This window comes from Trachurus trachurus, assembly GCF_905171665.1.
Source record: "Trachurus trachurus genome assembly, chromosome: 4".
NCBI classification, from domain to species: domain Eukaryota; kingdom Metazoa; phylum Chordata; class Actinopteri; order Carangiformes; family Carangidae; genus Trachurus; species Trachurus trachurus.
Window position 1 is genome coordinate 16,969,966 of NC_139898.1, and position 27,614 is coordinate 16,997,579.

At 41.7% G+C, this 27,614-nt stretch overlaps 2 protein-coding genes across 2 annotated transcripts in view; one reads left to right on the top strand and one right to left on the bottom strand.

Annotated features, from left to right (window-relative positions):
• Positions 1-5,057: 5,057 nt before the first annotated feature.
• Positions 5,058-13,857, top strand: lhx4 (LIM homeobox 4; the record flags this gene model as incomplete). The annotated part of the gene is made up of 6 exons (XM_083970852.1): positions 5,058-5,136; positions 8,724-8,895; positions 10,733-10,935; positions 11,514-11,668; positions 12,427-12,598; positions 13,469-13,857. 6 exons carry the CDS (start codon positions 5,058-5,060, stop codon positions 13,855-13,857), a joined length of 1,170 nt encoding a protein of 389 aa, XP_083826978.1.
• Positions 13,858-23,680: 9,823 nt separating this feature from the next.
• The window catches only part of acbd6 (acyl-CoA binding domain containing 6), a 29,093-nt gene continuing 25,159 nt past the window's right edge, over positions 23,681-27,614 (bottom strand). The window contains exons 7-8 of the mRNA XM_083970176.1: positions 26,496-26,526; positions 23,681-24,639 (exon numbers count right to left, since the gene is read on the bottom strand). Coding sequence (XP_083826302.1) covers positions 24,485-24,639; positions 26,496-26,526 — 186 coding nt within the window. The 3' untranslated portion in view covers positions 23,681-24,484. The remainder of the gene's footprint in view (positions 24,640-26,495; positions 26,527-27,614) is intronic.

Genomic DNA, 27,614 nt, shown 5'->3' on the forward strand with positions numbered 1-27,614 from the left:
CCCTCCTGAGTTGGTGTATATAGCTTACAGGAAGTGTTTGGGTAATGAAGCTGGAGAGGATCCAGCACTTGTCAGTCACATTGTTTTATTTCACTCAGCTAACACTGCTCTTGTCACTGAATTGGGAAGATTCACTCCAGGCTTTACATGGAAACCCTGAGCCAATGAAAAGGGATTTAAGGAGCTTTTATTTAATGTCATTTGGTTAAGATAAAATGGGGTTTAGGTCATTTGCTTAATCCTTACTTTTGATGTAAATAACAAAACACAGGGCCCTTAGAAAATCATTTATTTTTGTTTAATTTCATATTTTGGTGGCAGCCAAGTTTTAATTGAACCTAACTCAAACTCTGACGATTAGAATAAAAACTGAATTAACTTGGCAACAATATAAAAATCAATCTGTCCTCCAGGAGATTGTCAGGCCTTTTTAACTTAACGGCTGATAAAATCCAACCAAAATCACATATGTTTGTTTTCAGAATCGCTGGCAATTTTGTCATGGGTTGCAGTGCACTTTTTTTTTTTCAACATCATTGTCAGTCAGATGGGTGAGGGCTCTGTTTCTTCAGTATCAGAATCTGCTGGTTAATTGCCAAGCAGATTTTCAACATAAGCCTACAATGAATTTGCTTTGGTGTATATATATATATATATATATATATATATATATATATATATATATATATATATATATATATATATATATATATATATATATATTATTTGGGTTATTGAAAAGCGCTATATAAATTAAATGAATTATTATTATTATTATTATTATATAGCTTTTTTTTTTTTTTTTTTTTTACATAATCAGTCATTCTTCAATCATTATTTAGTGCAATTTCATCATGATGGTCTGAAGTTAACAGGCAGCAACACCTTGAGCAGGTGCCAGTGAATCACTGCCAACCCACAGACTCCTGCAATAATAATGATGATAATAATAAAAATAATAATAATGATGATAATAATCATCATCATCATGTACTGTATATGCACTGTCAGTGAATCTTTTATTAGGGGACTCCTGGCTGAACTGTGGTACTAGTTATTTGAGTCAAATGAGCCTATTACCGCCTCGTCCCAGCTCGACAGGGTCAGGTTCAATCAGGGAATTGGAAAATATCATTTCTGACAGGAATAGCTTTCGTTTGTTCAACCAATCTCTTCTACTAATTACCCAAATGGACAGGAGCTGTCAGGAGACAATAACTATTCCCTAATAGAATTTGCCCCCCAAGTGCAATTTAATTTTCTCCTCCGTGCTCTCTCCTAAGGTTTTCCCCCCTCGCTTTTTCTGCCTCTCTCGCTCTCTCTGCTCCTGCTCCTGCTCTCCGGACACAAACGCTCCGGGACGCGGTGCCACAGCTGTACCTGATGTTTGATGTGCCGGTGCAAAAAGTGTGGACTTGACTGCTGCTGCTGTTCGTCTGCAACCTCTGGTCCATCCTGCTGGAAAACACACACACCCTCACTCACACACACCTTCAGCGGCATGGAGTAGGGGGAGAAGAAAAGGAGGAGGAGGAGGAGGAGGAAGAGAGGAGACGGTCTTGCACGGAGCGAGCTGCTGTGATTAGGTAGGTCTGCACGGTGATGTTACACATCCTTCTTTCAAAGACAGGGGGGAGCCACACTTTTCCACAACATTCATACCCCCTGGAGTTTGTCCACTGAGATATAACGCACTTTGGTTTTATTTGTCTCTCCATGTTTACCTGCTAGTTGCACAGAAAAAGAAGCCTCATCACCACGTGTGTATGATTCATTTTGCTCCTGTGCTTGTATGACATTTAATTTCATTTATAAACAAAAATCATGTATAGAAATGTATTTACAAATATATATATATATATTATAAATTCAATTATTTCAGTTTTTTATGTGCTACTGTGTGTGCGTGTGTGTGTGCAGGGCGATACACACCTGTATCCACTTCCTATCTCCCTGCTCACCCTGCTGTGTGGATGGATGTGATTCAGTATTTTTTCCCTGCTCAGTATAAGATGGATCTGTGAATCGCAGATGTCAATGAACTCGTCCACTGAAATATTAGATCTAATTAGAGGTGGCTGGGTCAACTGCGGTGGCAGAGGAGTCGCCCTCAGCTTGAGTTATTGCTCGAGCTGCTTCCTCCTCCTCTCATCTTTTTCTTTTTTTCTTTCATACAGTGGCACCTTGGACAAATATCAGTCATCTCTCCACTCTCGGAGTGCATTATTATCATTTTCTGATCGTCCATTTCCTGCTTTATTGTGTTTAAGTGCATTATTTCATAATCAAAAATAATGTGTCCTTATTGAATAATTCTAATCCCGCCCCTCGGGACAGACCTGGATGTAAACACATGAATTCCCTAACATTAAAAAATATGATTTGCAATTTAAAAAAACTTTATTTCATCTATCGGATGTGCAGTCGAAAATATTTCTTGAGTCCAGATGCGGATTATTTTTTGCCTTTCATTCATGTCACCAAAGCGTTTGTGTATCATCTCATCTAACAATGAAACCATATCATTTAGTGTCCCACTAAACCAGATGTGCGCGCTCACATCATTTCTCTGCCTGCATTTTGCATCCGTCAATTATTCTAATTGTGTTGCCCTTTGCTGACAAGTTAAGAGCATTTTTATCTGCTGTGTTTTCCAGGGCAGCTAAAGGGTCTCGATACCAACAATCAGAGTAATTGAATAGCTGAATAAATTCAATGATCTTGAGGGGGAAAAGTGTATAATGAAAATAAAGTAAGACCAGATGATTCCTCCTTTTACTACTCGCACACCACACGGCCATGGATGGATGGATGGATGGATGGATGGGACACCTGGCCTGGTGACTTTAGCTTTGAATCGGTTGGATAAAATTCCTGTAATATCCCGGCCTCATTTTTAATCAGCTTGATGTGCATTTTCATTTTACTAAATTACATCTGAAACATTGAGCACACACACGGCTTACGGGACTGTGGCTCCATACAGTTTATATAGGCTACCCACCGCATGTAGACGGTGAGCGGCAACAGAATAAAAGCAGTCGATGGTTTGAAACAGACAATACGGGGATTTTAAATTACGTAATTACACATGCAAAATTCTTTTATTAGATTTCTCAGTTTACAAACAAACTATCTCAGTGCTGTGTATTTTTGAAATTGCTAATTAAATTACATATTTGTATTTCTGTTAATAAATTATATGCTGATTAATTTTTGTGTGGTGAAAATGTTCTCCAATACAAAGAAACTTTTCCAAAAATTTCCTGACAAATCATCAGAAAAAAACAATATATTGTTATTATTATGATTGTTAATTATTATAATAATATTTCGTATTATTCATATTACTCATGTATTTACACAGCATTTAAACATCTAAAAAAAACTAACACTTATTGAATTCTATCATGATTAACTGGGATGCAATGAAATATTTTAGAAATACACCCCCCTCCCCCCTTATATGTTTCTTTTTGGCTGAGTCAGTGGATTTCCGTGTATCCAGATGTGTGTGAGCAGATGTAGTGTGTGTTGTGTGTTATGAGCTGGGTTTTTTCACTGCATGCGGACGAACGCTTTATGGAAACAACGTGCATTTGGCTTGGCTTGGCTTGGTTTGATTTGGTTTGGTTTGGTTTGGACCGGCGCAGGGGAAGAAAGCGCCACTTGTGTGTTGCTTTTCTATTCCACGCTTGAAGTAAATTGAAAGCGAAGATTGAGTTCATCTAGCTTGAACTAGCAGTCCTCCAGGGGGAATATCTTATCCGGGAGAGCAGAGTCAGACGATGGGCTTTGAAATGAACAGTGTCAGGAGGACTGCGCCCAGACTCCTAATCCTACCTGTCACTGAGGGATCCAGCTATAGGCTCTGCAGAGTTAAAGTGCAAGCAGCTCCCACAGGTGTGTGTGTGTGTGTGTGTGTGTGTGTGTGTGTGTGTGTGTGTGTGTGTGTGTGTGTGTGTGTGTGTGTGTGTGTGTGTGTGTGTGTGTGTGTGTGTGTGTGTGTGTGTGTGTGTGTCTCACTAGTGGTTTCTCCTGTGGCTGTTTGTGACAGTTGGTATTTTAGTATTTTTCTGGGTAAACAGATATTTGAACTAATGGCTGTTTTGCAGAGAAAACCTGAATAATGATTGACTGGTTTTCTCCCATGTTGACAGCTTCCCTGCGTGCACCTCTACCAGCTTGTGTAGCCCTCTGGCCAGATGCAAAAAGGAAGAAAAATGCATTTAATGCAGTGAAATATTCAGTATCACCATCCCAGCTGCTGATCATCCATTAAGCTCCAATTTAGAGTCGCTTTTTGTCTGCTGTGTGTGAGCTGAGGAGAAATTTAAGGTTATAAATTGAGCAGTCTGCTCATCCCCTTCCTTCCTTCCTTCCTTCCTCGGTGCCTTAATTTCTAAGAAGATAAATAAAAGTGAAATTAAAACTGTTCCTTGCGCGTGCCTGCAGCGTGGGACCTTCTTTGGAGGGGAAGAGACCCCTGCTGGCCCGGGGCCCCTCCGGGAGCCACTGCAGTGAGCTATTTATGGTCTCCACAGGAACAAGGTCCCGCCTCTCCGGAGACATTTTCATACACCGCGTTAGACTCCTCTTCTTCTTCTTCTCCTCCTCCTCCGCCTCCTTCTCTCCTTTCTCCGTCTCGCTCGTACACCTATAGGAGGATGCCCTCCGGTCTGGGGGGCCCTCCTCTTCCTGCGCTCCTATTGGCCGCCTCGGTGAGCCTCTGCCGCGGTGACGTCAGGCCCCCGCCGCCCCTGCAGCCCTGAATGGACCCAGCAGCCTTTCTGATCCACTCCAAAACAGCTCGGCACGGCGCGGCACGGACATCACCGTCATCCCGGGGAATAGAGGCATATTAGGGACAGAGGCTTGACGGGACAGTGAGGGGGAGATCACTGCAGAGCAGAGAGAGGCCTGAACACCACCACCACCTCCACCACCATCATCATCAGAGCCTACTTTTTTTTTTTTCTGCACAAGACGGGACGGGGGAGTGCGCCCACCGTGTTGCGGGTGTATGTGCGTGTATTTGTTTCCCGGTTTGGATCACGATGATGCAAAGTGCGGCGGTCCTACCGACAGAGAGTCCTGTAAAGAGTTTACCGGAGATTCTCGGAGTGCCACTGCAACGTAAGAACATGTTTCATTTATTTTTTAAAAACGGTCTGTTTCTGTCGATTATTAATCTGAGACGCGGTTTGGCGTGTGCAGCTGCTGCAGGAGAAGGGTTTAGTGAAGTCGGCCGAGGATGAGGAGACCGAACCGCTCAGCTTTAGATTGTCACGTACAGGCCGATGATGTGTCATGCTGTTATGTCTCACTGTGCAAAAGAAAAGGGAAAAAAGAGACTATACACGCAAAGAGAAGATACTTAACTCGTTCACAGTGAATCTGTGCAGCCTTGCAGGTCTGTCTCCTGAGAAAAGGCTGCAACATGTCACTGTACTGCCGAGGATGGCTCTGGTGATTCAGACCTTCCTTATAATAATAACAACAAAAACATTATTTCCATTTGTTATTATTTAATTCTCCAGTTCAGCCTCAAACTTTGCTGCAGGTTGTTGGTTGTTTGAGAGCGTGCTTCTCCAGGCAGCTGTTAATTTGTAAAGGAGGCTGCATGGTCAAGAGATCAGGCGCAGTTGTCATCACCCATCAGACAAATACACCCTGACTTTGACTGACACTCACCACTGAGTACAAACAATCTATGATGCACTTTATTATCATTCATTTTGTTTCTAAGACAAGGCCTCGGTAGGCTACTATTTATAGTTTATAGACAATTAGAAGAACAATGTTTATTTGTGTCATTAGGCTAAATGTTGATTTCAGTTATTTAAGTTAATTATGACCAGGTTGTAGCTTTTTTTTTTTTTTTTTTTTTTTGCTTTTTAGTAACCTTGCAGCATCAAAGGCGAGAATTACCTTACATCTGTCGCCCCGGCATGTTAATCTGTGCCAGGCCCTTTTTTTTTTTAATAATCTGATTTTGCAACCAGAACCAGAAACAATCAGATACATTTCTGCTCTGACCTAATTATTTATAGGCGAGTTAGCAAAATGTACAGATGGGAGTAGAGTCTAATAGGCTGCACCTCCACAAAAAACATAATCCAGGACAAAATGGGATAATACTACATGAGACAATTACTGCACTGCTCCTTGGGTGCAAAAACACTTACTGGTCCTTTCTATGTAAATATTAATGGTCGATTCTGGCATATTAAACCTCAAAGAAATGATAATAATTTTTATTTTTTTGCGATCTGAAAACAGAAAAGCAGATGAAACGGGGTGATGTTATTATGATGTGAGATGAGTCGTTTCTGCTCAGCAAAGTGTTTAAAAGAGAATAGCCTGTATGTGTTCAGCTTATGCTCTTTAATTTTATAAATCGAAGCAGATTAAAAGATTGGATAAAGATCCTGCCACTCAGCTCCCCGCAGCGCCACCATTCATCCCTGGATTTAAACCTGGATTATTCCATGTATATAAAAAAGCAACGGAGAATTTATTTAAAACATTTTTCATATCACGGACAAGAGTGCTCTGCTGACTCAGGCCAATTACACCCAAACCTTAACCTGCAGGCTATTAGTCTGGGATATAAAGTGTGTTTACTTCACGTTTAATTAACACAAATCATTTGACAGTTGAAAATAGGAGAGGCTGCCAAATTGCACTTGTGAAAAAAGAAAAAGAAAAAGAGAACACCCCCCCCCCCCCCTCTCCTCTCCCCTCCCCCCGTTAAAGCAGACTGTTGGCTGCTGGACATCTCTCCTGTGTGAAATGACGGAGGTGTTGAGACTGAGTGGAGAGTGGTGGAAACAGATACAGAGATATGAAGAAGAGCAAGAGAACACACGAGGTTTACTCTCTCTCTCTCTCCATCACACACACACACACACACACACACACACACACACACACACACACACACACACACACACACACACACACACACTGGGGGGGCTGGGCCGTGGAGGAGACGCTTCGTCGTTGCCAAGAATCGTGCAGCTTTCCTTTCAGCACCACTTGTCTCTACATAAACCTGTTTCCCGTTCAGGTTCATCCAAAGCTTCATGGTTGAATCCAGACCCCTTCAATTATTTCTCCACCGCTATCATCTCAATACGACCCGACTCAGTGTTGAGGGGAAACAGAACCTGCAGCCCAGCTTGTATCTGTACAGTAGCTCTGTGGTTTTTTGTTATTTTCTGCAAAATCTTTTATTTTTATTTTTTATTTACTGTAATGCATCTGTTTTTTCCTACATCCAGAAAATATTACAGTAATTAGTTTTCACTGAGCTAGTAATCCGTTTAAATATCTTTCTGTAGGCTACCGCTGCCCCAAATGAAACCAATGCAATGCAAAGGAATTATGCAAAAAAAAAAAAAAAATTACACACAATCTGTAGCCTACACACAATGCATTTTTTTGTTTTTTGAAAGTGTGTATAGCCTGGTCTATAAAACGCGTTGCTGCTGTGACCTCCATGTTGCAGAATCTGGAAGCTTTGTTTTGCAGATTATATCCTCAGATGAGATCGAGCACTATAGGCTTTACTTTTAGATGTTTTCACGGCCGGTGTGTGTGTGTGTGTGTGTGTGTGTGTGTGTGTGTGTGTGTGTGTGTGTGTGTGTGTGTGTGTGTGTGTGTGTGTGTGTGTGTGTGTGTGTGTGTGTGTGTGTGTGTGTGTAGAGAGAGAGAGAGAGAGAGATAGGGAGTATTTATACTGGTGTTTTCTGACATTTGTTCTGGCCACGTTACTTCGTTATTGATTTTTCATTATCGAATATCTTGGACGTTTGACTTAAAAATGTAATGTGTTTTTAGATGATAGTATGAAACCTTTTACTCTGCTGAAGTCACTCATCTGGAACGGAGACATTTAATTAAGACACAAATACAGACCTCAGTGCTATGAAATAAACCAGCGGCTGCAGGAGCAATATATATGGTCATTATTTAATTGGACTAAATGGTGAAATTTGTGAAATTATTAAAGCTTAAACTGTGATTTTGTTATCGGTGATTGATACAATTTAGATACAATTTATTTTTTACTTTAAGTATGTAGGCTGTCTTAACTGTGGTGTTGGGTTAAATTCATGAAGCTGCTACATAATTTGGTGGTACTGTATGTTGTTTTTTGCACGTGCACATGTGAGTCACTGGTGCAGCTGTGTTTTTTAACGACCACAAAAAAACTAAAACATTTCATCTCATTTCAACCTGCTGACACTGTCTCCCTCCCGGTGAGAGATCAGCACCTTGGACAGCGACCGATGCCTTCACAAAGACACAATCAAAATCAACAAAAACAAACAAACAAACATATTTTTACAGTTTAACTAAGATTATTGTGTGATTTCAAATAGCTAAATGGGGAATAAAGCGCCACGACAATGTGGGTCAAATATATAAAATTAAAAAAACTATCTTTTTTAAAATGAATAAAACTGTGGTAAAATAGGCTATTTCACATTTTAAAAAACCCCCTCTAGATTTGATTATTTATTTAATAGCTATAATAACACGAATATAAAACTGTGGTTTATCGATTGAAGGTGCAATGTATAGAAATGTGCTATGACCTCCGGTGCGACCAAAACGGAACATTTTGCTGTAGTAGCAGCCTACACGTGGACATTAGGAGTCAGACCTGTTTCTACCTGTGAGTGTGACCTTTGTGCTGCTGTCTGTCCCCGCAGAGATCCCTCAGTGTGCGGGCTGTAGCCAGCACATCCTGGACAAGTTCATCCTGAAGGTGCTGGACAGACACTGGCACTCCAAGTGCCTCAAGTGCGCCGACTGTCAGACTCCACTGGCGGACAAGTGTTTCTCCCGGGCAGGAGGCGTCTACTGCAAGGAGGACTTCTTCAAGTCAGTACCTACCTTCTCTGCTCTCGTTTACTATAGCGAGTCTTACAGATAAAAAAGGAAAAAAAAGAGGCCTAATTATCTACCACTGGAATCAGGCGAATATTTTCACATATTTCTGACTTTCACTGCTGTTTAGACTTTCAGGAAGTAAAGGTGACTGTTCTTCGTAGAAAATTGACAAATAACATAAATAATCTCTATATATTGATAATTCCAAAATGATATAAGCGAAAAATATAAAATAGCCTAATATCTAGGCTACAGTTTTATAGTCTGTTAGGGTTGAAAGAAGATGCTAGCAACAGTAAATTGTTAGCTTAGCAACTGGTTCCCAGGTTGCTAATGAGCCACCAAGTTAAATCCACTATTATTTTGTTTTTATTTTTATTTTCTGGGACTTTTTAATTTGACTATAAATAGCCTAACCGGTTACTGTTGTTTAAAATGGAGAGTGTGACGCATTGAAATGTTTTTTTTTTTTTTTTTAATAAAACTTCCTTTAATTTATGCAGCAAGGCTCCAACACAGCAGGTAAACTTAAAAACCAAATGGCTGATAATATTTAGGATTTATTATCTGGGTTAAAATGAATTCATTCTATTTATTTATTTTTGTTTCAAATTGTGTGCTACTTTGTTACAAAGAGATGCCATTTTGTAGCTCAGTTCAATTCATTCATTCATTCATTCATTCATTCATTAATCAATTTTAGATGTATCAAAATATTAGCTGTGCTGACAGTTTTCATAATGTTCAGAATTTGTCTTTACAAAAGCGTCTGTTTTCTTCTGCTGACATAAGTAGTGAAAGAGAATTTTACAAACTCTTTCTTTCTTTCTTTCTTTCTTTCTTTCTTTCTTTCTTTCTTTCTTTCTTTCTTTCTTTCTTTCTTTCTTTCACATTACACATTACAGAAGAAAACTGACTTTGACTTTTATCCACAGCGGATCTGGCTTTTTACTAAATCATGTTTGAAGGGTTTTTAAGGCTCAGAGCTTGAATGAGACCTGAAGAGCTCTGGGGTCTCACACAGACGTAACTGCGTTAGCTGACCCAGGGGACGGCAGGGGGGCGTTTACATGTTCAAACTGTGGCAGGGGACACGTGGGACCGGAGAACACACACACACACACACACACACACACACACACACACACACACACACACACACACACACACACACACACACACACACACACACACACACACACACACACACACACACACACACACACACACACAGATTCACTGGTGCATACTTCCCAGGAGTGATTTGGAGGCTTCACCTTGCTCTTTTTATTTCTGTGGGTGGTTGCGTGATTTAAAGCCTCTCCTGAGTCAGTGTTTTATTGGTCCTCCGCAGGGTGTGTTTACTGTGAACACCCCTCCTCCTACGTCTTCCTCTTCTCTTCTTCCTCCTCCTCCTCCTCCTCCTCCTCTTCCTCTTCCTCCTCTTCCTTCCTTTAGCTCTCAATACTTCATCTGCAAACACATAAACATGCAAACACACACACATACAGTACACACTCCACACAGTGCATTGATCCTCTCCATCCATCAACCTGCAGACAGGTCTATCGTTAACAGAAATGCATTCCAGTGCTGATTTTTCCCTCCACAACAGCTGCAGCTTCTATTAATACAGACACGTTGCCATCATTCTTGGCTGCACTTGAAGAAATACCTGTCCAGCATGTGAAAATTTAATCTCGGCTGGTCTCACTATCTCAGTCAGCTTGTAAATTGGATATAAATAGGAGAAGGATGTCAGTCTACCCTGCTGCTATTTTGCATCTAATTTCCTAATGGCAGCTCTCTTCCTTGTGTTTTCCTGCAGGCGTTTTGGAACAAAATGTGCATCATGCCAACAGGGGATCCCGCCAACGCAAGTTGTGCGGAAGGCGCAGGACTTTGTGTATCACCTGCACTGCTTTGCCTGCATCATGTGCAGCCGACAGCTGGCCACCGGGGACGAGTTTTACCTCATGGAGGATGGGAGGCTGGTGTGCAAGGTGGATTATGAAACTGCAAAACAAAACGGTGAGTCTGCAGGGAAAGCAAAAACAAAGGAAGTTAATTTTCAACAAGTCCTATTAGCAGGTGTAAACCTTTGTTCATGATGAAACACACATAACATAAACTGAAGGAAAAAAGATGTTTGAGAGGTGACTTGATGTTGAAATGAGTCTTGACTCGAGTACATCGAACTCTCTGTGGAATCACAGTAGAGGACATGACAGATAAAGACCTGCAGTGAGTGAAATGAGTACCGACTGTGGATCTATGTTGTTTATCGTCTGGGTGTGTGTGTGCGGTCTCTCCCTCCCTCTCTTCTGAGATTTCCATGCATCTCTGATTGATTATGTAAAGTTAAGCAGTGCCCCTGTACGGTGCAGCCCCAATAACTCCGTTCTTCTGGCACTGAGTAGATTTATGTCCTCTGCTGTGGGAGTGGGACAGATGCACAAGGACAATAATACACTTCCATACATGACCATTCACTCAATTTAACACACATATACTCCATGCAAAGGCCGAGGGGCAGTGCCTGTTAAGGTGACGTGACTAATGTCAGGAGAAGTCACTCACACACTTGTGGTGTTGGTGGTGTTTTTTAGATGATTCAGAGGCGGGGACCAAGCGACCAAGGACCACCATCACTGCTAAGCAGTTGGAGACCCTCAAAAGTGCCTACAAAAACTCGCCGAAGCCTGCACGCCACGTCAGAGAGCAGCTTTCCTCGGAGACGGGGCTGGACATGAGAGTAGTGCAGGTAGAGGTTTGGTCCTTATTCACACTGTTGCAACAATATCTGAAGTATCTCTTTTTGATAGAATACAATCATTCATCATAGATGCCTGATGTAGGCATGTTTACGTAAAACAACTAATGCTACAGAGAATTAAGCTTTACAACATTTACAATATTTTGGTCCCATATGACCTGATCATGTTTCGCTTAAAATCATTCATCTTTTGACTCGTCGTCCAAATCTCTTAATTTTTTGATTCATCAGACATGAAGAGAACAAACTGCTGGTTCAGTCCAATCATCAGGCTGGTTTAGATTTTATGAAACAAGCTTTCAGGCTTTGCTATTGGGGCTTTTTGAGTTTGAAACAACAAAGAGCAAAAGAGATTAAATTGTATTTAAAAGGTGACACAATTGAAATACCTCTTAAAGTTGTTTCATCACTTTCTCTAATGTAACGATCTTGTTCAATTGTCTCTTTAAATGACATCTCTGCTGCTTTGATGTTTTCCTACTATGAATTTGTTGCTTTTTATGCCGTTGCTGTTGATTTAATAAATGAATTTGTTTATGTTGAGAATCAGTTCATTTAGACTGTAAAGTAAAAGTATTTTTTGCTTCATAAAAGATTTATAAATCAAAAAAAAAAATCTAAATATGAAATTAACTGAAGAAAATTTCAGATAATGATTAGTCTTACTTGTAGCAGTATTTGTTCTGAATTATCACAATGTTTGTTATGATTATCAGTTAGTGATATTTACCATTATTTGTCCTCAGGTTTGGTTTCAGAACCGACGAGCAAAGGAAAAGCGCCTGAAGAAGGACGCCGGTCGACATCGCTGGACTCAGTTTTATAAAAGTGTCAAACGCAGCCGAGGAGGAGCCAAAGTGGAGAAGGAAAGCTCAGCTGACGACGCCGGACTCAGTGACAGCGAACTGAGTTTCAGAGGTACCTGCTGCGTGGATAACTTCAACCCAGTACATATCTGTCATTGCTTAGGAGTGAGATTCCTGAAAGGGAAATGTCAGTCATGCTGTCGATCTAATGGGATTAAGGAAGCCTACAAGCTGCTAAATGACAAGAGTGCAGCAGCAATTGAATGCGTCTCTGTGGCATTTCATTTGTTTCCTTGCATTACTAAATGCATGGTGTCATTCTCAGACAAATCCAGAATGGCATTCTCATTTTACATTCCCCTCACACCTCCCCGTGGCCGCTGACGCATCCTCCTGCCCGTGTTTGTCGCCGTGATGGAGCTTATTGGAAAAGAGACAGGGTCCTTAGTGGGATGCAAACGACATTTTAGACATCCCGATGTTATTTAATGTTCGCAAACCCCGTTTTGGGTAGTCATAAAAGTCTTCAAGCCACTTTTAAAAAGAAGGCCATTTTTATGAGAAATGAAAACATGGTGACAGAAACTCTATAAAGCATGTGAGGCTTTTAGTCAATTAGAGAGAAAGTGCTCTGGGGCTTTGTTGTTATTGAAGCCACCCACGGGAGGGAGTGGGGAGAGATGGAAACAAATATTTTGTACTGCGGTAATTGCACACATATAGAGCTCCTTTGTTAGCAAAGAACATAAAGCACATCCTTTCTCACTAGCAAAACTGAAATGCTTATGAAATATCTCATTGCCCGGTCCACTTACTGTACCTCCATGAAATCCACATAACATTGGCCCAATAAATCTCACTCATAAAAGCACTTAACTGTATTGAAATATAACAACTATATAATGTTCACGCAGTTGACAGCACGGTTGATGTGTCAAAGTTTCTACACACCTCGTCCTAAGTGATGGTGTCTCCTCCACAGATGACCAGGTCCTGTCAGATCTGGGCCACACCAACGGGCTTTATGGCAGCGTCGGTGACGTGACCAACAGTGCGGTGCTGAACGGCAGCTTCTCCGTCGACGCCACAGGCCAGACCTACCACGACATCCGAGCGGGGAGCCCCTACGGTCTCCCTCAGTCGCCCTCCTCCATCACCTCTCTGCCCGGCCACACCCCGCTCCTCAACAATCTGGGCTTCAGCATGGACAGTCTGGTGGCGCAAGGGGGTCCGGGCGGAGTTGGGCAGGCCCTGAGGGCCATGGCAGGGGGCCCCACCTCAGACCTCTCTACAGGCAGCAGTACGGGATACCCCGACTTCCCCACCAGCCCCGCCTCATGGCTGGACGAGATGGACCATTCCCAGTTTTGAATCACAAACACGTCAGACGATCTCTGTTGGGATACGACTAAACAGACTCACAAGGCTTTTTACATTTCTTTCTACCACCCTCCAAGACTGACATGTTTTGTGATGTTGGGTGAAGAGCAGAAGGAAGAGAAGAAGTGTGACTCTTAGTCTCTCAGCAGTCGTAACGGTGAGGTAACGGCCGGGTTGAGATGTGTAGACTGGAGAAAAGCAGCGAAGAACACCTCCACACCACTGAATATTCAGTCTCAACACTGTGTCATACAACTTTTCTTATCACCGGACTTCATTTTGTTCTTTCACTCTCTGAAAATGAGACTGGATCCAGTATGTCAGTGGATTACGCTCACAGGGGAGGTAATGTTGTCTCGTTCCCCCAAAATAAACCCTCCCTGTCTAACAGCTACAACACTAGGGCTACAATCTAGATCAAAGTCCCTATATGAGACCCAGGAGGCACCTGCATGCTTCTGATTCATAAGTAGAAATGAGTAGGACTGCTGTCTGGCCATATTGAAGCCTTTACATTGGCAATGCACTTTACTCTCCTTCTCTTTTTCTACACATATGGACAGGAACGCAGAGGGAAAAAGAGAGAAAAAGGTGAGAGACATATGCACAAGGCAAAAACACAGTGTTTCATTGGGAGAGAGATTTACAAGAACAGTGGCACAAGTGTGAATTTTGAACCATGCTGATGTTTTTTTTAATGTATTGCTGAAGCTTACAAGTTATTAGAAAGTAGGTGGTCTGTCCGTCCATTCGTCCGTCAGTCTGTCCGTAGAAATCGATGTCTCCTCTGTTTGACTGAGGGCGAACACTGTTTGCTACACAGCAGGTCTCTCTTCTATATTTATAGGTGCCTGACTTGTTCTTGTCTGTGTAAAAGCTGTCTGAGAGCAGATGTCTGTCAGTATTAAATTATCTGTTTCCAGACTCACCAGGAATCAAAGCTTAAGTGTTGGAGGACAGTCAAGAGATTCTAGTAATATATCACACATCTAAATTATTAATTTATTCTATTGAATGCACAGATGTATGACAAGGAGATATACATTTATAAGACATGCAGAATCATTTGCAGATATTATTTAGCAAATTTAATGATTTACACGAATATAAAACATCTATCTGACTTTTTTTTTTTTTTTAAACACCATCAAGTATTAGCAGGAACAATGAGAAAGAGTCTCTGTGTGTCAGTTCTTCTGTTCAGTCGGTCTGATCCAAGCTCCTCTTGGTAATCTACTCAGTCCAGCAGAGCTCCAGCTTTGCCTGCTATCATCCTACTTACTGACCCCAGATGTGTTGTCAGCCTGTTCTCCCACTGCTTGGCCTCCATGTCAGAGGGATTACCACAGAGCCCCCACAGCCCCCACAGCCCCATCCCCACCCCCAACCTACAGGGCTGATACACTGATACTGTAGCAGCAGTGTTGGCATGTCTGCTGGGCTGATCTCTTTCTTACAGTTCAGGCCACATCTTAATCAACAACACAGGACACAGGAGATGACCACACCCCCTGTTTACGATTCGCCTGAAGCGCCAGTGTACCTGCATAAAAAACCACATGGCCCAAATCTTCTCTTCACTGCTGTTTTTGTTTGTCTGTTTGGTGAAAAGAAATCAAAATGTTACGTAGATGGTCTCACAAGAAATTGCCAAGTCCTTTTTCTACCAGAGCGTCATATTTCAGAGCTAGAAAGCAAATCAACAAACACAGAGTGACACCATTACTGTGGAGTACAGCCCATATTTTATAGTGTAATTATTTACTGTATACATGGTATCAATGAAATACTTTTACTTACTGTGCAACTTGACTGAGATACCTGAGTACAGGGGCAGAAGGAGAGAGAATAAAGGGGCAACAACTTTGTGTTTAGGAGGGATTTATATTTTACTCAATTATTTCCAGAGTACTTATTAGTGACCTGTATTTCATTTCTAATATATATATATTTTTTTTTTATTATTTAAAAAAATAAATAAATCATGAAATATAACTTTGGGGGGAAAACGTTTTAAAGTTGAAAAGCAGTGCCCACTTTTTACTTTTTTGTGACATTTCATGACAATTTACTGGTCTGCTGTCTGTGCTCTCTGATTATCCAACATGCACCAAGGAATTTAAATCATTTTCATAGTATACATATAGTATATATCATATATTACGCCCTCCGCCAAATACAAGCTGGTTGCCCTTTTATTCCTAGTATTCTGCATTTGTACACATCAGTAAATGCCCAGTAAGTGTTTCATTGGAACCTTGTATGTACAAGATATTTACAGTGTGAATTTCGGGCTGTAATTGATAGTGTTGCGTGAAAATCCTGTACAAACGCATTACCACTACAGTTTTGTTAAATCTGTGTTGCCTCAGAAGTTTGCATCTTAATTGTTGTAAATTTTGTACAGTTTGAAAAACGTGTTGATCGTCTTGTTTCATGAGCGCTATTTATTATTGCCATGTGTCTTTGAAAAAGATGTAAAAGAGAGCACTGAATTTATTCATTTATGCCTTCTGTGTAATGGTATGAACTGTGTACAGTCAAATCTATATGAGGAAAATAAAGCTGAATTGTCTTTGGGTTACCCTCGGCTGCTTTTCTCTTTAATCTTGCAGGCCTGCAGTGATGAATGTGAGAGTTAAGATTTTCAGCTGAACTTTGTTTTCAATATATCAAAAGAAAAATATCTGCTTTAGGTGTTTTTATTATTTTGCCTTATCTAAACGCTCTTAGAACGAGTTAACCCGCAAATTCATTTACCCATTGAGAGCATTTACCACACACTTAGGCCTCTATTCAATTGTGGAGATCCATTTAGTACCACCAACAGACAGTGGTCAGTCAGTTAACGGTGATTGATGCTGCTTTTCTCTCTCGCTCTGGGGTGGGGGTGACAAGAAAGATACATGAAGAGAGGGAAGAAAGAGAGTAAGAAAAAAAGGAGAGAAAAAAACAAAAAGTGGAGAAACAGATGCATTGCTGGCTGTTCTGTTGATCCTCTCAGAGACACAGCAGCAGATTGCAGCACTGCACTCTCAAATCTATCCTTAATCCATGTGCTGTTAACTAATTGTGGAGTGCTTAGTGAAATATAGGCAAATATGCTTTGTGGCCAGGCAAACAGGGAATATGGTCCGTATGCCGGCAGTTACCTTGTATGTCAATATGTCAAGATGGTAATGCAGAGGCAGTAGCCAAGATTTTTAACCTCTGTAATGAATTTCTCAATAGAAGCACACACCGGAAACATTTTGGACTCACCCAAAACGTTCTTAATGATGGCCTACACGCTCTTTCAATGTAAATTACATTAGTTTACTATTATAATTTGTTTTTTATAATACAATATTGCATCTGTAAAAGGACTTGGCAGCTCTATGAGCTACATTAGGTTTTTTTCCTTTTCTCTCTTTTATGAGCCACATTAGTGCTTTGAGCTAAATGCTGTTCATGCTAACATTAACGTGCTGCATATAGGGTGGTATTCAACCTTAGATTAGCATGTAAGCATGCTAACATAATTTGCATCAAACATTGAGTAGAGCTGAGGCTGTAGGGAACATAATTTGTTTTGCTAGTATTAATTAGAGTATTGGGAAAAATTACAATTAGCCATATACTGTAGGCTAAGGATGGTGCTGGATGAAAAAATGAGGGATCACCATAATTACCATTGTTCATGAGAGTAACAGCTGCACTACATTTCATGGCAATGCATCCAAATTTTGTTATTTCAGCCTGGACAAAAGTGGTGGACTGACCGACTGACCAACATTGTCATCCTTAAAGTCACACTGCTAGTGAATTATACCTGAATCAAGTTTAAAAACTGGTGCCATAGAAGCACAGATCACCAACCAAGCTGCTCATGTTAATGAAATGCCCACATTCCCATACAGTAATGCATAAATACAGAGAACATCACCATAGCATCTTCATTTGTAATATGGAACTGTGTGCGTGTGTGCACGCACATGTGTCTGCTTTAGTTTCTTACTGCTGCATTGTTAAACCCTCACAGGTTAGAGTGGATTTATTCCCCTTGACTATGGTGTTGACTAACCATGTATAGAATTATAATGAAATTACACCACAGTGTACATCTGTATGAAACTCATTTGTATGCAGCAACGTGCAGCATTTGTCTGAGAGCAGGCCAACCTAACCCAAACTTAAGTGTTATCGATTCATTTGTGTTTTAGCTATTCCTGTTGCATTATAAAAACAAAAAGCAAAGAGTCAGCCTGGTTGGAGTTTGCACGTTTGCATAAAACGCCACAAATTGAGCTGATTTTTATTTAAGCATTGATTGGCTGCTCTATGGGCATTAATGGATAGGCTCTAATAGTACTGCCTTACAAAGATAAAGAGCCACACGGACAGTTAGGATAATTTACACGCCACTTACAGCACTAGTATACAAATAAATCTGTGGAAACTCCACCACTGTTGCTTTTGCGAAGATGACAAACACAAGCACAAATGCCATTATCATCGATCGCGGGGCTTTTATTACAAACTTCCTGAAGGAAACAGTTTTTTTTTTCATCTCAAGTGAAAGGGAATAAATTAACATGCAAAATAGATAGGATTTGTTTTGGCCTGAAAGTCAATCTCGCAGCATCAAGACAGGGCATTTTTCTCCCCAAACGACTCCAATGCTGCCTGCAGTGAACAATGATTCGCAGGATGACGGAGTGAGTCTTAAAGAGGGGCTGGAGTCAAGCAGAGGCCTCTCAATGACACCCTCAAGGTTGTGAGCTCAATGCTGTTTTAATGTGAAACTGGGGCTTTTCCACTCGATAATCATCTTGGTGCACATATCAGAAACATGACAGGTAACCAAAGGAGGAGAGTTCATGACCCCGGAGAAACTGTGACTAATACTGTGGTGATGATAATATGTTTATTGTAATGAAGGCCTCGTTCTCCATTGTAGGTCTCCGGTGGTTTCAGTAAAAATATATGATGCAGGTAGCCGTGCCAACTAGACTCTTTACTGTTTGTTGGCTTATCTGAAGTCCGAAAGCTCGGGTCTTTAGTGTCAGTGGATAACACTCCCACACTCATAAAGCATGGGAGCTGAGCCACACACACACACACACACACACACACACACACACACACACACACACACACACACACACACACACACACACACACACACACACACACACACACACACACACACACACACCAGTAAATGAGTCTCTCTGATATTAGTAGGAGGCGTTTCAGAAGCAGAGGGATTTCTGCTTACTTGTTGGGTTCCCAGCTACACTGTGCGAGTGGAGGGAGGGATGATGGGGTGCTGCAGTATAAAGAGAAGATGGAAGAAGAGTGTGTGTGTGTGTGTGTGTGTGTGTGTGTGTGTGTGGGGGGGGGGGGGGGGGGTTAAAGGGTTGCGTTAAGAGCTGACCAAAGCAACGACACGGTATTGCTTTTACAGGAGAGAGAAAGGAGAGCAGAGTTGAATGAAGAGAAAGCCAGTGTGCAACACAATGGTGAGGCAAAGATGGAGAGAGGAGTGATGAGAGTGGTGAGGAGGAGAGATCTCTGTGGAGGAATTATTTAAGAGGTGCCCGCACACACACACACACACACACACACACACACACACACACACACACACACACACACACACACACACACACACACACACACACACACACACACACACACACACACACACACACACACACACGGATATCATTTTACAGTGTACATTATCATAACAGTAACCAGGTTCATAATCATCCGTCTGCAGATGTGTCCGACTCCTTGGTGTCTGCACCAACTGAGATACTTCAGCAGCTGTGATTGAAGTCACTTTGGTCTCTGAACTCCGTCAGGATTAAGCCTCTCCATCTGATCACTGATGGAAGACAAGAGCAACAATACAATGCAGTCTTTCCCTTTATTTCAGCTTGTTGATTACACTATTTGCCATCAGATTTTCTTCTTCTACTGTCTAACTACTGTGTAACGTGAGTTGAATATACAGGGAATGATCAGAAACCTGACTGAGATGTTTACCTGTCATCACAACTACTGTAGACCTCCGTCTAGCATATTTGGCCTTCTCAAACCTGAGGGCTTACTTAAGTTTCTGGAACCACAAAATGTTTTTTTTTTTAAATGCACAAAACAAAACAGCACACTCCAAAATCCAAACCCATATAGGATACTTGCTTGCATGTAATTATGTTACACTATTTCTTCCTCTTCTCCTCTGGTAAACGTAGGAACACACAGATGACAAGTGATAAAACATTACATCCCCTAACTACATAATTCAAGAAAGTTGCGCGGTGACATGTTCACTTATATTTTCATAGGTATCAAACCAACAAATACATGCACAAATAGCCTTGTAATCAGTAGTGTAATCAGCAGTGTCTAGGCTGAATATAACATTGGTGTTATGTTTTTGTTTGACTGTTTGGGCCTCTGCTCATGTTCAGTTGGACGGAGCTGTGAGGTATGTGAGGACAACAAACCACATTAACCAATAAGAATACTAAAGTATGCTGCCTCATGGCAAGTAGAACAAAGCAAACGAAGGGACGAAGTTGATCAAGAGAAAAGGTCTAATTTTGCACAATAAGTGAGACCACATGTGTATTAAGTCTTTGACTACTTACATAAAAGGAAGATGATGATGTGCCATAATTCAGAATTTGGATGGCTGCAGCTCTGCCGGTTATATAGGCCAGCCATTAATAGCCTTTTAACACAGTGGACATTTTCACTTGTCATAGGGGAAAATTGTGTGCTGTGAAAAAGGCCTATAACTGGCACAGACACTAGTGCCCTCCAAAAAACAAAACAGAAAACTTCCTAAAAAAAAGTAAGGCTTTTCTTCTTAAATCATATTCTCATTTCACTTTTGCTCATTTAATTTATTGAAATATGGTGTATAACCTCTTGCTAATGTGTTTCTTGTTGAAATTTAGCAATGCTTAGGAACACTGTGAGGAATTGCTGGTGAGTAAAGAGCCACACTGATAGAAATATAGTGCAATGAAAGTATAAAGTTGCAGAAAATGGAAGCACTCAGGCAAAGTAGTGGTACCTGAAAACTGAAGTTACTGCTCAAGTAAACGTAGTTTATTACTTTTCACCTCTGGAAAATGCATAAATATTCAGAACGGCTGAACCAAATTGTGTGTGTGTGTGTGCGTCTGCGGTTTAGAGATGGAGGGAGCTGCAGTGTCAAAAGTGAAAAGCTCAGAGGAAAATTGAAGCCCCATAATGGAAGCATAATGGGCTTAGTGTCAGAGTCTTGCAGACGAGCCGGGGGGGAAGCACGACTGCCGTCACCCTCTCTTACCTCAAGCCAGTATAACGGGGTTTAGGAAGCAACGAGGAGACAACATCGGGCCCCAAACAGGCTTTAGAGATACACCAACAGTCTAATGGCTGGATGTGGATGGAATTCATAACAATGAGATGGTCACTGGTCGTCTCTTTGCGGGATTGTAGCGCATCGCGTCTCAGACTCAGGTTGAATACTCAAAAGGTTTGCTCTTATTTATGTGGGGTTCTTAGTCAAAATGCATGAAGGGAGATGCAAAAGATTTCATTGAGGAAGGCTCCAGAGCTGAAGTTTACTAAAGTGAATACTTTTGGAAAAAAAAAATGAACAAACAAACAAAAAAAAAAAACGAACCTCCTCTCTCTTATGTGATTTGTGACGGAGAGAAGAACAAGACATGGTTACAGATGTAGAAAAGATCTGGAGAGATTTTAATTCACCTCATGTATTGCACAGCTCACTTGCATCTTGATTCACTGCAAGTACTGTACAGCAGCTGTCAAGACAAAGATTGAATTTGAAGCGGTGGCCCTGGTGATGACTACCAATGCCTGGTAGACCACATAGTGCTGTCATAGATCTGAGTGACTGACAGGCTGCAACCAGACATGTTGAGACAGTTATCTAACGCCTTGTGTCAAAGCAGATTCCCAGCATTTTAAGTAAAATGCTAGGGGATGAGGCCAGGCGTGGAGCAAGGCAGTGTGTTAGACAGTAAGGGATTAAGCTTTGTCCCCACTGTTGTGTACAAAACGTGCATTTGCATCTTGGTGAAGCCGATTTAAGAACCAGAATCCAGATTTAGTGTATTCTCATCTGGTTTGGTTTGTGTGTGTGTGTGCGTGTGCGCATGTGTGTGTGTGTGTGTGTGCACGTGTGAGGCGAGGCAGAGAGAATGTGCTGATCAGAGGGGCTTGAGGACGAGCAAAGCAGATTTGGACACGGACCATGAGTTGGTTATTTTTGGGGAACATCCAGCTCTCTCCTATATGACATAACAGTACAGAGACAGGTTTTAGAGAGCTGGGCTTTAAGTTCACTATGTTGAAGATGATTCACAAAAACTTAAATATCAGAACAACATTATATTAGTTAATAGTCATATCCCAATAAAGGTCTTGTGTATGCATTTATATGTTTTTAGTACTGTAGATCTATGTACATCATCTGTGTGTACACATCATGTATTTTCTATATAGTTGTCAGCTATCACTTACTGTAGGCACTGCACTGCACTGGTGCAACCTATTAGTGTGCATATGTAAAGTGTGATACATCATATGAAATGAATTTTTTTCTACAGCTTTATTTTGCCATGTTTAACACATTCATTTCCTTGATGTACTTTTGAGGACGGCCAGTTTTGGATCCTATCCTATTTAAGTTTTCCTTTATTTTCATATGTTAAGTCTGTATTATTCTCGTCTGCTTGATGGGGGTGTTTCATAAGACTCAGTTTGAATGAAGTACAAATGCTAGTCTATTTCATTCAACGTTATCATGAATAATCAATACATTTGAAACTGAATTAGTTAATTAGTCCATAAATGAACAATTAATATACTTTGAATTGCAGCAAGAATTTCTCATCATTTGACTTTTCATCTGTGTTTAATGTATTGTTAGGCTCATTTCTTGTGGGAGATCATATATAAAGTATAGAGGGAAGTAAAACTGTGAATGTTATATGTATGATGCATCTCAACTGTTAATTAGAAAATTCCCTCACAGAAATTTTGAGAGCTGAGAGAACTGCTATGGCCGCTGCTGGGTCTGCCATCTCTGTCACCGTGGGAATCAAACCTACGACCTTGAGTTCAGACAGAGGTAATCAGACAGACACATAATTATCTTTGTCTGAGCACTGACATTCAGGTGACGTCATCCTGACTGTGTCTGCAATCACATAAAAGTTACCTGTGTGTGAGAGAGAAGAGTGCACGCCTGCAAGTGTGTGGTTGTGTTTCACAGAGGCTTCAAACAGAAGTGTGGGAGATGTGGGTCAGAGGCTGATTAACTGCAGAGATATCAGAGGAGTCCCGAATTAATAAATGGGCCTCAGCTGTGGCTCTGCCCTGACGCTCAGAGGTTGCCACAGCGATAAATGCACCCGCGGCGCTGGTCTCACATTTGGGTTTATTCTGACAAAAAGGTATCTCCGATCGGAAACTGAAGCAGACCGTGAGCGTCCAGAGGACTTCCCCAACGTGTTGGTGTATTTTTGTTGTTTCTAGAGTAAATATTTTGGAATGCCTTGTGAGTTAACAGGTGTCCCTTCTACTTGTCTCAGAAAATCATTGTATTGGAGTCAATAGGCAGCAGGAATGGATCTGGCTTTACATTTTTTTTTAAGTTCTGTAAGTTGCCTGGGTCCTCTCAAAGCTGTAAGAGGAGTAGCGAACTGAAATTTGACCAGGACAATGAATAATAATAAGAAATCCACAGGATAAAAATACCGCAGATGTCACAAAGTCAAAGGAAGCAGATTTGTTGAAGAATTTAATGATGATATATGTCAAATGATTAGAACATTCCTTTGAACGTAACTCAACTGAATCATAAACAAACCTGCAGTAATGTAAACTGTTGAGAGTTGACCCAGACTAAAAGGCCAGGCTGTCTGCCAGGCCTGGGCAGTAGGAGTGGGTGATATGCAGAAGATCTTCTCTTACACCATACCGTACATGATTTTATATCGCGATAACAATAAATATGGTGATTACAATGGATTTCCTGGAACTTTAAACCATTTATGGATAAAATATGTGGATGGGAATGCCTGTTTTTGGTTCCTCCAGTGACTTAAATACCTGACAAAACCAGATACATCATCACATTGATGCACATTGATTTGCAATATCATCTGCAAAGGTCTTATACAACAAGAGATAATTAAAGGCATAGCTACCTCAGTATAGCAAAGTCTCTACCAGCTGGCAGAGCGCTATTGTCTCACAGTACTCATCACATCACCCACCCCTACTGGGCTGATACAGTCAATATACAGTATTTTAATGGATGAAAACACATGCAGTGCATTTCATTTCATGTGTCTTATCAAATGGGAGGGCTTAATGTTTATACACCCTTAGTTCCAAGAAGCTAAGCCAATGAAATCAAACTCACCACAAGCATTTGGAAACAAAATCAAACAAAACTTCAATCCTGGTCTACTAACTGTTGGGGTCGAACAGAGTCTCTTCGGGGGATGATGGAGGGACGGGGTGAAAGGCTGGGTGAATGAGTGGAGAGGGGGGATGAGGCTCGGACAGGGGCAGCGGGTGGTTAGGTATGGGGGACCTAGCCTTTCGGAGCGGTGTACTGGCGCAGGAGAGAGGAGATGGCGCTGGATTCGGTGACCTCCTCCGGGAGGGAGCCCTCCATGTCTTTGATGGACGGGTCAGCTCCAGCGTTCAGCAGGAGCTCCACGATGTCGGCAAACTCGCAAGCGGACGCTATGGAAAAAAAGAAACAACGGGAAAGGACAAGTTAAAAGGAGATGAATGACAAGGAGAAGAGAAATTAGGAAAAAGGAATTAAATGGCTACAGGAAAAATGGCAGACATTTTAAGCCAAGCTTTTGATATGGCTCTGTGGATGGTCAGTCTGATGGTCCACCATGTTGGTCCAAAAACAAATATATCAACCATCTGATGGAGCTCCTTCCAGGCTGTTATGACAGTGTGCACCAAGTTTGCAGCAATGTGTCTCCTCCCTTTCTACATACTGTAGTCCAGTACGTACAGTGCTTCAGTTAATGAAAAGCCCATTTACAGGTCCAGTACTGACACTGGCCTGGACCTGTGGTTCCTCCAAACACTTCATTTCTGCCCCACTGGCAATTTGTGCCCTGCTAAAAGGGTCTTCTCTCTCTCTCTGTATATGGGGAGATAAAGGAGGTGGTGGTGGTGGGGGGGCTTGCACTTTCTTAACCCAGTTAGTGGGTCTCTACGTTCCTGATGCACCTTTCGCCCCTCTGGCACCCCACCCCCCTCCCCCCCCTCTCCTCTCTCCCTCTGAGTGCTCTCCTCTGTCGGTGTCACTCGCTCGCTCTTTTTAAAGAGCAGACTCGCCATGCTGCGCCACGATCGCTGATGTCAGCAGCCGCAGTGATTGACAGCCGGGCCTTTTAACCTCTAGCCCAGGGGTGGCTGGCGGGCTGCGTGGCAGGGGTGTGTGCGTGCATGTGTGTGTGTGTGTGTGTATGATGATACATCGGAATGCATGTGTGTAGCGTGTGCGTGTGTGTGCATATGTTTGATTTGTGTCTATGAATGAATAGTACGAGGTGTGGAGGAGTCGAAGAATCACTTATCTTTCAGCCAAATCAGGCTAACAAAGCTTGGCTTATTTTTCCAGCCATGCTTGCAGTCCTCCTCTTGTTGATCTAAACAGTGTTTTATTTAGCCAGAGTATGTGTGTGTGTGTGTGTGTGTGTGTGTGTGTGTGTGTGTGTGTGTGTGTGTGTGTGTGTGTGTGTGTGTGTGTGTGTGTGTGTGGGTGCACGTGGCGGCGGGTGTCTCGCCTGGGCCTTGAGCTGTAAAAAGTGCCTGGCCCTCAGGGGAGCCGTAGAGGAGGAGAACAATTTATGGTGAGCAGTAAACCCTCAATTAATCACTTGCCAGCCACTGTGGCCCTGTGCAAAGAGAGGTGGGAATGAATTTTCATTCTCTGCTATTTGTCTCTTGGAGTTCATCGCTTATGTTTATTAGTCATCTTTTTATGCCTCATCCACGGGGCTTCCTCTGCTGAGTGTGTGTGTGTGGATCTCTGGTAGTGGGTGATGCAACATACCCACTTCAATGCCACCAAGCTGGGGGACAGATGGTGCAGCTATCCACACACACACACACACACACACATACACATACATACATGTACACACATGTACACACACAGAAGCTCAGAGGACGGGGGAACCGCCCCTCAGGGACACGTGTGTTGGGGCATGAGAGGGTCAGGGGAGTCTGAGGACCACTGCTGATTTCCTCTGGGAGGCCGGGCGATTATTACACACACATACACACACAGACACACAGGCGCAGAACAGAACAAAACTAGGCACGTGCACACATACATACCAAAGGACACACAAAGACACAACACTCATCAACAGAGAGTAATGACAGTAACTGGGTTAAAACCAACTGTAGAAAGTAAAGAGGGGGGAAAGAAAGAGTGAGGGGGGAAGAAGGACAAATTTTAAACATACGTGTGGCTGAGGAGTGTTTATAGGAAGAAAGCTGAATATAAATTGTTCTTTCAAAGCCAGTGTATAACATTTTGGACTGAATAAGAGAGGCCTCCTTACCATAATGTAGTGCCGTCTGTCCTTCGTTGTCCTGAAAGAACAATAACAAGTCTTTAACTCAACAGGCCGGTGACTGGGGGAAAAATAAAGTGTTCTGGAGAGTGCAGGCTCTAAGTATAGCATCAGGAATAAAACATATATATGCAAATCACTTTGATCATACTTCCAAGAGTCAACAGGAAAATGTCAGCTGCTGGAATACCAATTACCTCCGACGTGTGAGCTGTGGACAAAGGGTACCATGTTTTCATTGTACCGAAGGGGGATCATGAGATGATGAGATATTGATTTGAGGAACACGTGACCTGCAAATCAAACCTTTCAACTTGCAGGTGAGTTCCAGATCTGACCAAGCTGAAGCTAATAAGACTCAACTCATTGAGGTGAAGAAGCTGCTTCCATATCTGAAACATGCAACTCAACCTGACGCTCATTCAGTAACTAGACGGTCTCGCTCTAAAAGAACTGGGCTGGTGTTATTTCACATTTTTCCTGTTGTCAACAAATCCCAGAAGAAGAAAAAACACAACAGTGCAGTTTGTTATATTTGTGCAGTTTCAGCAGAAAGGGAAGGAAAGAAAAACCTCCTGTTAATGACTCTGTAGTGTTCATGCTTTTTCCAAATAGACTAACTTAACTCAAGACGGCATCCTTACAGTTCGGCTCTGATGGATCAATCATCTTTCTCTGTTAATGACCAGAAAAAGGAAATTTGATACAATTTTGAATTAAGAACAATGAGCACAGTAGGAATTAAAAAAATATTTGGTGCCACAAGATAGAGGACGGAGGAGCTGTCAGAAAGAATACTGTATTTCAAGAGTTATAAAATTGTGATTAATCAACGTATGTAGACGCTAATGATAAGGATTGGACCTTTTAGCCCTCTAGATGTCTGAGGCCCCAGGTTTAATTGTGTTAATATTTTTTTTTATAATAAAAAACTTTTATGTTGTTGTTTTTATTGTGGTATCTTAAAAATTGATGCCATAAATTATGTTTTATTTTGCTATTTCATCTCCTTTTTAAACTTGTTTAAATTAGTCGGCAATGGAGGCTTTGTGACCATGACGTGCAACAGCTCAGGGACAATAGAGAGAGGACCAGAAAATCTCTTGC